Source organism: Telmatherina bonti (genome assembly GCF_933228915.1).
Source record: "Telmatherina bonti genome assembly, chromosome: 13".
NCBI classification, from domain to species: Eukaryota; Metazoa; Chordata; class Actinopteri; order Atheriniformes; family Telmatherinidae; genus Telmatherina; species Telmatherina bonti.
Window position 1 is genome coordinate 24,970,222 of NC_136611.1, and position 13,074 is coordinate 24,983,295.

Genomic DNA, 13,074 nt, shown 5'->3' on the forward strand with positions numbered 1-13,074 from the left:
AATGAGTCTAATTAAAGTTTCAGTCCTCATATGGCTCAGATTCCTTACAAATTTTCTTATGAAGCGCATGAAATTTTGCTCCTTTTTTTCTGCTTAAGCATCTCTCTGTCCTCTCAGCGTTTGTAGACTGTAGGATGTAAACTGGAAACTCAGTCAGAAACAACATCCTGTCTCCGGGCCCCTTGGAAGTGACCTCAGCTTCAGAAAGGCCAGATAAAAAAAGTCCACATCAGAAACAAAAACATCAGGCTGGCCGTAATGAGCAACGCACCAGGCTCCAGTGTGTTCTGAGGGAGACCAGGTGGTGTGACACACATATGACTCTGATTAGGGGGCCTTCAGATGAACAAGAAGAAAGAGTGGGAAGGGGGGTGGGCTGTGTGGAGCCAATCAGATCATTTTGCATATGATGCAACCATTAGTGCTGCTCAATGGCCTCAACCAGACCTAGAAACACTTCGGTTCTCATAAGTAGTTGATTTTCCATTCATGGATAGGCTGAAATTTCACTATTTTTTCCTTTTAACAAGCCAGATGTTTGCATATGAGCCCTTAATGGCCGATACTCTGATATGACACAGAATCACACACAAGTGTTTCAATTCATTGTACTGGTAAGCATTTCTATAAAAAAAAACAAAAAAACAAAAAACAAGCAGATGCATGCAACTTTAAAACATTTAAATAAATATTTAGCCTGCAAATGGCTGCTACAGTTAGCAGGAAGAGGAATGGCTCACGCCAGACTTTAAGCACCTTCCATATGTCTTCTCATACATCGGTAATACTAACCTCATTAAATAATGAAGATTCTTAATCATACTTCTGCTCTTTGGGAGTGAGAGATATCAAGGGCACCTCTGGCCTCATTCTTTAACAGTTTGTTTCATCCTGGTGCATTGTGCTGCATTTGACTGGACTGTTTAAATGTCTCCTGATATCAGGGAACACAAACAAGCAGGCCTACCAGCCTGGCAAGCGGATAAGGAATGGAGGGGAAACAGAGGCCATTTTTCTCCTTGTGTGACGGGAATTGTGTTGGAACAAGCACCTGTCACCCTCAAACAATGACCACAGAGGTTGAGCAGAGACACAGAGAGAAATGGAAGACAGAGAGGAGAGAAACAGGGTACCCAACGATGAAAAAGTGGATCAGGTTGTCCAACTTCTTTTCCTCACTCCAAACAGTCTAACTGTTGAAAACTACTTTGTATAACAGTATGTTACAAAGTCCCAGACTTTCTGATACAAGAGGCAGATAACACTCAGCATATTAGTTGTGTTAATGGTTTGCACTGATAATAAGGTGTACCAGTTGCAAAAACTATCACGTCCCTTTCTACAACTACCCTGTTTCTATTCCTTCACCACCATCTTCTCCTCTCTGCACCAAATTATCACCCATTTTTTTTTAAATCGACAAAGAACAGCAATATGTCTGTGTCCTTCAGACTCCTCCTTCAGATGCCCTCCAAACAGACAAAGCAGAGGAATTCCTGGGCACAGCACAATTCCACACCAGCCAAATGATAAGAGACCCACGGAGAGGAGAAAAGAAAAAAAAACCTTTGCTTTCAATTCGTTTCTCTCTGAGACGACAGTTGGCTTGCAGAACAGATCTGAGGACTGCTGTAAAGCCTCTTACCTCTCTGTCCTTTAACTTCATGGCCAGCACCAGCTGGTTGCGGTGGTTGGTCAGCGCTTCCCGGTAGTTCCCCTTCGAGAAGAATGCCGAGCCCAGATTCCCATGTGCACGGCATTCCCCTGTCTGGTCACCTGAAGAGGAAAAAACCAGAAGAGATGAGAACAGAAGAGAAAATCAGCAACAAATGATATTTACAACACAATCTGGAGGATTACAGTATGAAACATCTGCTGTGTAAATCAGGTCTTCGCACTGCCACAACTGAACAGAGATGTGATGAACCACATCCATGCCACTGACATACTGCTGAGCCCTTAAAAGGGAAAGTGGCACTTCTAAGTTCTCCACAGTAGAGCAGCTTTTTCTGACAGCTGGTGGTGTTGATCTCAATGCTCCCGAGGGTGAGAGGGGAAAGCCTTATTATTTCTGCCTGACAGCCAGGCCTCACAGAAAGGGCCAAAGTAAAGCACAAGCACTCTGTGCTCCACCTGAGAACCACAGCTCCTTATCTCCAGCTGCTCTGCCCAGTCATGTGTCAAATGTGTGGGGGTAAGAAGACTGGAGCTGGGCCGTACTCCTCTCTGTTTTCATATTATTCTTATCTTTTCCTTTTCAGTTCTTTTTCTCACATGCTGTCTTTCATTTAGGCTGTTAGTCGTACTTTTAACACTTTTTTTTTCTAGGAGCAGATTACATTCTACCTGGTCTCATTACAGATGCAGTTTGTAATGTCATCCGTTCAGCGGTTGCTAGGCTGCAAACACAACATCCGAACACATGAATGCGATATCTGGAGATTCAAACAGCATCTCCCTCTCTGCTTCACTTCCAACATTCCAACCATTTTTCAGTTGCTCCACCAGAGAAAAAAAAGATTTTTCAATGCAAATATAAAAAATGCCAACATCTCTTCAGCCAGCCTCCCTTTATTAAGATCTGACCATGATCTGGCTCGTCTCACCTCTGCCTGCACACCTTTGATTCAGCAGGCAGCAGTCATCAAACAGATTATTAAAAGCTGATGATGTTGAGGATACTCAGTGGTATCTATCTCGGCGATACTAAGGGTGCTTTGATAGACAGCAATGTCCTCTGTGAGCCACATGGAGACGGCTCCAATGCCATGACTCTGTGTGACAACTTAAACCAACTTCCGTGTGAACAGCATCGTCCTCACAAGAACAGTGAGGGGTGTTTTCAACAGCAAGTCCTGCATCACCAGTGACCTGAAAAAGCTGCTTAATGTAAAAAAAAAAAAGAAATCCTTCAGGGAAAGAGAGAGGATGTTATTGAAGGTGATGCAAAACAGCTTTAAACAAAGATAAAAGAGTACAAAAAGGAGTACAGGAGAATATAAGAAAGCCAGCTCCAGCAGAACAACATCAGGGATGTGCAGACAGGAGTTAAAAAGATCCCTGGCTTTAAGGTAAAGGAAGCTCAGACTGATGGAAGTCTGGACAGAGAAAACAAACAGGTTTTTAACATGTTCTCCAACAAGTTCTTTCCAGATCAATGTTCATTACTAATACCCCCACTCCCCTATCCCAGCAAATATAGCACAGATCGTTTATGAGACTAAAAGATTTTATGTCTGACAGGATGGTCAGCAACACAGGAATACCACAAGGAAATGTAGTCTCACCATTTGTCTTCAAGCAACATACATCAGACTTCTGCAAAAATACTGATGATGCTTCAGTCATGTGATGTACCTCTTATAGAAAAAAAAAGCCAAGTACAGGGAACAGGTCAGCACAGAGAGAATACAATAGTGTGTTTCGTGCAAGTCCAATGTGACACAGGAAGGTACGGGAGGTCATTCCTGCTAGAAAATTTCATTTTCATTCCATAGTTTCATCCTGCTCATTTTCAGACTTTAATTGTTACTTTTTTAACCTGTTAATTAAATTGTGTTATTTTGTCTGAAATAAAGAAATATCTATCTATCTATCTATCTATCTATCTATCTATCTATCTGTCTGTCTGTCTGTCTGTCTGTCTGTCTGTCTGTCTGTCTATCTATCTATCTATCTATCTATCTATCTATCTATCTATCTATCTGTCTGTCTGTCTGTCTGTCTGTCTGTCTATCTATCTATCTATCTATCTAAGAAAAAGAGCAAAAAAAAGAAAAAAAAAAGTTTTGGTTTACTATGAGCTCACATTGGTAATTAAAGATTCAGATAATGTGTAATATTGTCATTTAGTAAAAAAAAAAAAAAAAAAAAAAAAAATGGGAATGGTTGTAAAAAATGGGAATTAAATCAAAATGAAAAACACTTGGGTCACCAAACTGTGATCATTTAAACAAAACCAAATACTGGGGTTATTAAACAATGTAAGTGCTTGTACATGGTTATACGTTGACCTGTGATTATCAGAAGTCAGGTCTCAGCGTATGGAAATCACCAGTCAGCGGAATTTTTAGAAAATACTTAATGTTTACTTCAGATGGATAAAACACAAACATTGGTGACCAATCAGAAAACAATGGAAACACACGGCAGCAGCTGCAGTAATTAGATGGTCTAATGCATGCCTCATTATCATCAGCCAGAGTTGCTGTATCCGTCCCCCTAAAATAATCCCAGACAGAGAGCTACAAGCATCTAGCTCAGAAAAACAGATGGTAATGTGCTTCAGACACAACTGATAGGTTATCAGCGGAAGTTAAGGTTCTTGTGTCAAACTGCATGAAGAAGACCACATCAACCACTGACCAGTGGCTAAAAAAGGAAAAAAAACCAAACTTTTTCTTGTTGGAAAAAACAACAAATTTAGCCTTTCTAAAGAACATAATTGTATATTGGGAACACAATTTTTGACTGGATGAGATTAAGATAAATTTGTAATTTGCTCAGCTAATTCCTGCACAGTGAATGAATGGTCCCTGCAGTGAAGCACAGACTGGGATGATATTTACCTGAATGAGTACAAAAGGTGTTGTTAACGTCACCTTTATGAATGGCACTCTGAATGCTCATGAAATACTTAAAAATCCTAGATGACAATATGACTCATGTTTTTAGAAGCTCGGGAGCAGTGGAAACTCAAAGCATGAAGGCATACTGCCAAAAATCAAACAAAAGTTTCTAAAGAAGAAAAAAAGTCAAAACTTTGACTTTGCCAAGTATGTCGCCTGACTTGAAACAACAGAACACCTTCGGGGTTGTAAAAAGAAACGTGAAGCAGCACAACCCCTCCATCAAAGAGCAGCTGAAAAAAGAAAATCGTCTGAAAAATGACAGAATGTCTCATCTGGGATGTAACACCGGTGTCTTCCATATTGATGAGGACTCAGTCAGTTATCAAATCTAAAGGCACACATGAAAAATGCAATGATTTAAATCAAAGTATTGACAGATGTAATTTCTTTCAGTTCATTTCATGGGGGTCTCTTTTTATGATATAGCAGAACTTAACTATAATACCCAACTAGAAAGGAATGCAATAACACTGAATTGTTGATATTCAAGTGATACTGTGAGTACTAGACTCACATCGGTTGTATAAAGCAATAATTTAGCTTGAACCCAAGACCCAGGAGTGGTAAACAAAACCAAAACATATTAACCACTATTTTGTTTCATTATTATCATTATTCCTTGCTAAAGCATATCAGGAAGTACAACCAACACTAGAACCTTATGCAATTTAAGAATTAACAGAAATTAAAGAAATAAGAAGCAAAACAATAATTAAAGTCAAACTACAGAATTATATGCTCCTCCCCAGCCCAGTTGCCGTACCTAAGGTCTTGGCCACCTCTAAGTCCTGCTGCATGTATCCGATGCTTTTCTCTGTGTTGCCCAGGGACCAGTGGGCGCTGCTGAGGGCCGAGAAGACGGAGCCACGTAGCTTGAGGCTGCATGTACCGATCTTCAAAGCGGCTTCCAGCACCACGACAGAAGCTGTGTGGTGGCCTGCTGTCAGCAGCTCCTGGCCAATCACAGACACCACCACAAAGGGACTTTTGTCCAACTTCATCTTTTGCAGCTGCTGATAGGTGGGCTCCAGAGAATCTGTGCAGGAAAGATGAGTAAGACATATTAGAAAAACAGACTGCGCAACACGTACAAGCACACGTGTGTGCCGACGTGCAGACTGACAGCAATAAATGACACAGATTGCGGTAAATGTTTACTAACTGACAAAAAAAAGTCACTGCTGTCTGCATCCATTTTCTGCCTCCCTCCCGAAATTGTTGTGTTTCGTTTCCCTCGATAAGCACAGCCTGTAGCTTGACAGAGTGACAGCTTTCGCTGACAACTTGACAATAACTCAATATGCTGTATGAGGCGTTTTTTAGTCTCCCACTATGACTGGATTAATCTCAGGCAATTTCCAACGGTGCTGCACAATAATGGCCCAGGTTTAGACAATTGTGGGAAAATTGTTGGGGTTTTTTTTTACAAACCACAGAACAAGATTAGTGCATATTTCCGCCTTCTCTGTTACTGCTGTTTGAGGAAATGATGAGAGGGTTTTGAAGTGGGGTTTAAAGAGTGATGGAGAAACAAATGCAGCTCACGCACAACAGTAGCTGCAGCGAGGAAATGCAGAGCAAAAGAGACATACAAGGTGACCTCTGAAGAAGCTAAAAATGCACACCATGACATAAATCAATGGTGGGCCACGTGGGATTGGGGATCCACAGCCCCTCCAGATTACAAAACCCTCTCCTAGACACCAGCATAGAACGTCATGAAGGGAAAAGACTTGACCAAGTACATGAATCTCTTTGTGTCTACTGATTTATTTGCATTAATGTGTAGGAGCACAGCCCAGCTGGAGGATAGTAAATCTAAATGGTTTTTCTATTTCCAAAGATTTTAAGTTGTTTCTAATTATTTTAAATCATTGAATAGAAGATTATATATACGATGTTAAAAGTCAGCTCACAAACTGGTGTATGTGGTCATGTGTGTGACTTACATTCAATTATAAGACCCATGCCTTAACAAAAATGTTTAGAATTTCTTTAGAGAAGCACTTTGGCTAAACAATATGTGAAAAAAAAAAAACCTCAATACTTTTCAGAAACTCTGAAATGCATCTAGACACACACTTGCACACGAGATGCATCCCCCATACAAGCACACAAAAGCAAAACTGATGAGTTTCTTTCAAGAGCATCACTTCTGTTCCAGCACTTGGCAGAATGTCGCGCTTATGGAGACAGTGCATGCATATAATATTCATTCATAGCTTGTAATTGCCTTCAGAGTGACACCGAGAGCTGAGTCATAAATCAAATACTGTGAGTGAGTCTTTTTTTTATTTAACAAAAAAAGGCGGTATCAAGATTGCCGCATTCATAAACAGGTAGTTATGACAACACCGTTGTGTGCTGTTACACTTGCACACCAACATGCAAACAAATGCTGAAGCTAGCTTGTACTGAGCCCTGAGATATATGTCAAATACAAGACCTGACAGAAATGCAAACAGGTAACAACAAAAAGTCATTTCAGTGCAAACTTTCTCTGCCTAATGCATCAAAAAGTCTGTTTCAAAAACATGGCTAGTGCAACACCTTATTGTAGCGACCGCATCGATGCTGGCAGATATTTAATATAATGTATTCTGTTTTGTATTTCATGCTATCAACTGTAGAAGTAGCACTAAGCAAAATAACTGAATGAAACATTCTACATTTGTAGAACGGGGACGGAAACCTATTAGCACTTTTACCACGAGCTAACAGACACATCTTCCATCATAACACTTTTTTTCACAGGAGGGTGTCAAGTGAAGATATTTAAGTTTGAAAAATATCCTGTGGAGCTAATGAGGATTGTTAGGGATAGTAGATGTAAAAGAGCAGCACAAAGTAGTGGTGATGAAATACTTTCTCAGTTATTTGCTGATTTTTGTTCAATCTGCAAAAGATCTAAGTAAACACTTCCCCATCACAAACTCTGGTTCATATTTAACATTTTTCTCATTTCCTGAATGCCTTTATCTCGAACCATTTCCAAGACACAGCCTTTCAAACTCCTGACATAAAAACATTTACATTTACTTTAACCTAAAGAGTTACAACATGTGCGATCCATTTTTCCTCCTGTATCTCAGGATGTGACATCAGTGGTTTGTCAATAGCTATTTACAAATTTATATTTCTGCAGAAATATGGCTGAATATTGCTCAGTGACAACTAGCCTTCCACAAGTGACAAAAACAGATAGAAACCATATTAATTCCAACGCCAATCTTCAGAGATGGGATATTCTAGGCTCTCATGCTAGAATTTTCCTTTCTCCAAACATAATACTTCTCCTAGAAACCAAAAAGGCTTTATTTTGGTCTGAACTGCCCACAAGACATTTCTCCAACATCAACATGGCATGTTCACATGATTTTTTTTTTTTTTTTTTTGCAAACTGCAGTTGGACTGCAGTGGTATTTTTTATGTGCATGTCTTCCTCCTTGCTGTTATCCAGCATGCTCTCCTGTGCTTATTTGTGGACACCTCATTTTCCTCCCACTGACTTAATGACATCAACTCCAATTCTACATTTAGATATCTATTAATATTAGATATCAAATAATTCTGTCACAAACAGATATGTAATACTGGGTGATTTACCTCAATAAACATCTTACCAACTGTAACTATTTTCCTTGTTTTCTCAGAATGTGTTTTATTTATCTTGTGAAACCCTATTATGTTCAGACGGCCGTGTAGACAATTGTAAAGAATTAATACATACTCACAATAAATTATCGTTATTTGTATTTAATTATATTCCTACAACAGAAACTAGAATATTACACAAAGTATTGGGGCTGATATTTAGTCAGAAGCTTTGTAAGCGCACAAGTATTTTAGGGATGAAGCGGATCTGATTAGTTGTACAAGTCTTACTTCCATCTTTTTGTTTTAGGAAACCCACATCTAGTCTCTCCTATGGCTCATAAAATCTGAGCTATAGTGGAGATTAAGCTTTCACTTGTATTTGCTGGAATAGCTGTCAATATGAGACTGAAATGTCATTATTTATGCTTGATTCCAGATAATTTGCAGACATAGTATGAGACACACATGGTAGCTGTTTAACAGGCTTAAAACAAGAATAATAATGAGAGAGAGAGAGCTGTGATCATGAGAATTAAGCAGTGCATCAGAAAAATAAAATATTAATCTCTGGATGCTTCACAGTGGTTAAAATTCTGTAGCATGATTTGCCCACCCACCCCACACCTCATGACAACCTGAAAGAAACAGGCAACAGTCAGATTTCCAGTGAATGCAGCAGAGCCACACTTCCTTTGGCTGTTCTGAGTGTGTACTAAAGTCAACTTTGCAGCTCTGACACATCAGCGAGGAAGAAGCTTGTTTTTCCATACTGCATAATTTGTCAAATATTTACAAACTGGAGTTGCGTGTTAAACACAGAGCTAAAACTATCGCTGTTTTGGGTTTTTTAATTTGTCTTATGCAAGTATACTGCAGAAATACACTGCATGACTGCAGTTTGAACAGACGAGGCAGAGGATTGTTAACGCGATGGCTATGTATTTACCCATAAGACAATGCTACGCCAAATGCAGGAAGTGACTTTTTTGTAGTCTGCTTCCTGTATTTGGTCCGCTTGAAATGGTCTGAGACCTGCGTTTGTAGGCAGACCGAGTCCGCCTCTTTGGTCAGAATCAGAATTTTTTTGGCACATTCACAGCTCCCCAAACGAAGCAGACTTTTCACGCAAATGAACAGAGGTTCTAATCAAAAAGGCTGATGTGAATGTGCCCTAAGTCAGACAAGTGTGACTGAGCAATAACCAACAGTATGCAGCAGAGCACACTTTGGTTTCACTGGATTATAGATAAATAGCTATAAGGTGTAAAGATAATCCCAAATTTATGCAAAGTTATAATGTGTATGTCCTTTGTTTTATAGTCTATTACAGAGATTACTGCTGTTGGTGTTAGCCTTCGGCTGCCATTCATACAGTTTTAAAAGCTGACTATAGACCATCCTCCACTTTCCTCACTGATAACGTGACTTGCATGTCAGTAATGTTAGTGGGTTAGCAGTTGGTGTGATAATGGGATTTCATTTTCCAGACTTCCTGCTGACCCTTAATGATGGGCTTAACGGGTTTCTGGGATCAAATAAGATAACTGGAAGCATCTCAGCCATGTTAGTAAGCACTAACGGTGTTGAGCAGCAAATGAACAAAAGAAAGTTTCTGTGAAAATGCGACTCCGAATAAGTTGACTGGATATTTAACAAATTTAACCTTTGTTGTTCCCTTATGGCTTGTCCCTTTGAAGGGGTCGCCACACCAAATCATTGCTCGAGGGAACTGGCACAGTTTTAAGCCTGATGACGTAAAGTTCTAAGTTCCTGTTCACATGCCAAAAAAGTGTGTTGTAATTGGCTGACATAAACACAATTATTGTTGCCAACCAATAAAAAAATAAAAGTGTCGAAGAGACACAAAAAGCTAAAAAGATGTGAAACGAGCTAGCGGCTATCGATGCTAATTCTGATGGTACTCCTTGTAGTTTCTTGGAACATTCAACACATGAATGAATCTTGTTACCAGATTAGAAATCAAATTGTTGGGGGATCCTAATTGTTTTATTTTTTCATTATGGACAACGAGACGTTTAACATCAAAGTTGCGGTTCTCAAGATTTTATTTAACACCACATTTCTTTTTACAAAGACAAGAGATGGCAAATGAGAAGGCATAGGCTGAGATAGCAGCAGTTTTTGGAGTGGATAATGATTTCAACATACAAATTAGCATATAAATATATTGTTTTTGTTTAAAGAGCCATTAAGTGATATACCTTTAAAAAATATTAAATATATAATATTTAAAATAATAATTATATTATTATTTCTTAAATATTAAGAGATTTTGATTTTGTGATCTGCCAGATGCAGTTATGCAGACTTTACCCCCTGGCGCTCTGTGTTTCACACACCCCGGTGTGAATCGGCACACTGCAGAGGTCAGAATAAAATGGCCCAGCCTGCATACACACTGCCGGTGGAAATTGGGGGTTGCAGTGCTTAATTTAAGCTAGTTAGAGGTCTGTCTGACAGTGACCTCAGCAGATGGACCCCCAGTGTCTTGGAACAGAGAACACTATTTTTTATTTTTAGATCTTTAACATCTAATTTTTAATACTTATTCATTATTTTAGCTCCTCCGTTTTGGCTGGGTAATCATAGAACAAACTCAAAAAGCAGAACATTTGTTTCACCCTTATTTAGAAATGAAAATAAAAAAGATGAATGCCCCACTGGATTTATCTTAAATGATGTAAAAATCATGTTGCAAAACTGCCACTGTGGTGCAGACAGTGGTTGAGAATTAAAGTCACTTTGTTTAAAGCTACCTTCAGTAGAACAAGTGCTAATGAGCACAGTGTCTAGCTTCTGTAGTTCAAGGGCAGTCTTTTAATAGCAAATGATCCAGGCTTGGTCAATAACTGCCATGGCATGAAACAACCTCCTTTTAGTCAGTGCATGTAATCAACAGCTAATGGATCCTCGAAACTCACTGATCCAAATCAGCTGAAAGAAAAACTAAGCTGTATCAAGGATAAATGGTGAAAATATTACACACGTCTATATTCATACTGAAACCCAGTTTTAAATCTATAAAGGTGACACGCTGACTTCCTGTAGTCCTTTGGGTGATAGACAAATTCTGGCACAGGAAGGAAAATTGTAGCAGAGTTACATAATAACAAGATGAAAATAAGAACAGACAGAAGAACAACAAGGGAAAGGGGGTGAGATTGTACCAGTCTGCCCTTTCATGATAACCCTTTGTTGGGTTAAATTGTCCATTAGAATCAAGATACAGCATCACAAGAAATAATATTAAAAGAAGTAAATATAAATCCTATTAAATCTAACATGTTTAAAATCAAATAATTTCCTACTTGTAAAGTACCCAAAGAGATATGGCTCCATATTGTTTGTAAGTTATTTATTTTTCTTCCTCTATCCTAATCTATCGATTTGCTTATTTTGGTTTGAATGTCACCAAATGGATCTCTTCAGCCGACGTCTTTTAGAGGACTGAAAATATTGCGGTGTGCTGAGATGTTTGAGATACGTGAGCAATGCAATTTAAACGAAATACATTGAGCCGTTTCTTGGCAACAGAAAAACACTACTGAGTTTGCCATGTACACACACAGGAAGACTGCAGTGTTTGCCAAGCTGATATAGTATAAAAGACTTAAGTATATTTAGAGGGTTAATTAAATGGTTTTTGAGTGTGTCTGCGTGTGTGTGTGTGTGTTATTTTCGACCAAAACAAAGTGAATGGACAGAATTTAATATATAACCAGATCTTGGCGTTATCTCCATTTTCTTTGGCATTTATTATGTCAACACCCAAAAAAATTTAGACAGGCAGGAAAGGCAATCAACAAACTGAATCCTGGGAGTTTGCCGCCTTGAAGGAGAATAAACAGCGCTGGCCTACCTTTCACTTATCAGGGGACTTTGGCTGAGTAACGCTGATTATCCTCCCTGTTTGCTGGCGTAACATTGATTATCACCCCCATGTGCCAAGAGCCCCTCTGAGAGGATCATTGTTCTTAATCCTTTGACCTAGCTACCTTCCCTCAACACACCTTGGATTAGGTCCTTTGGTGGTTGCCTTGCACTCTGGGAAATAGAGTAAACAATTAAGAGATTAAGTGGCTTGGGCTAAATGTTGGACATCCCCAACTGAGAATCCCAATCCTGGTCCACAATGCACAGGTCTGGGCTCATACCCAAAACCTTTTTTTGTTTTGATTCCAGTGACAGGCTTAAAGGCTCATGGTGGCTAAGATGGCCCTCCATTCTTTTCTGTCTGTGCAGTTTTTTCTCTGTCTCTGCATCTGCTTGAAAATATTCTGTGCAATACTACATTAAATCAGTTAAACTATAGCTCCTCGCCAGACAAAAAAAACCCCACAACTACTGATCTCAGTTAAAAGCTGAGTAATTTTTTGGATCATAAAACAAGATCACATTTATGCAGATACTGTTTCAGTACAGTTTGGTAGAAGGTGATGACTATGCAGGACAGCAGGAGTGAGTCAGACAATGTCAGCAGACTCTTCCATGCAGACCAGAAGAGTGATAAATCCTCTGTCTTGTTCATCGGAAGTAAAACCATTGGGTGGTTTTGAGGCTCATTTCTGATTTCATACGGACATAAAAGTCAATGCAGACGCCCATTAAAAAACATAATAGTGCATTCCAATAAATCTTGGCTTGGACACACTAGATGAAAAAAAACCCCCTCTCAGCTTTAGGATAAAGGCTTACACAGGAGCGGGCACCCACAATCCCATTAGTGTTAGATGCTCATTAAGATAACAAGCTATCTGTGTGTGTGATCAGCCTGACTGACAATGAGATATGCTGAAACTGCAAGGTTCATGCCTGAGAGTCCAGA

At 39.3% G+C, this 13,074-nt stretch overlaps 1 protein-coding gene across 1 annotated transcript in view; it reads right to left on the reverse strand.

Annotated features, from left to right (window-relative positions):
- Positions 1-13,074, reverse strand: part of LOC306764850 (tetratricopeptide repeat protein 28-like) — a 121,013-nt gene that overhangs the window by 60,480 nt on the left and 47,459 nt on the right. Inside the window, exons 3-4 of the mRNA XM_079252134.1 lie at positions 5,395-5,667; positions 1,646-1,776 (exon numbers count right to left, since the gene is read on the reverse strand). Of these exons, the coding sequence (XP_079108260.1) occupies positions 1,646-1,776; positions 5,395-5,667 (404 nt within the window). The remainder of the gene's footprint in view (positions 1-1,645; positions 1,777-5,394; positions 5,668-13,074) is intronic.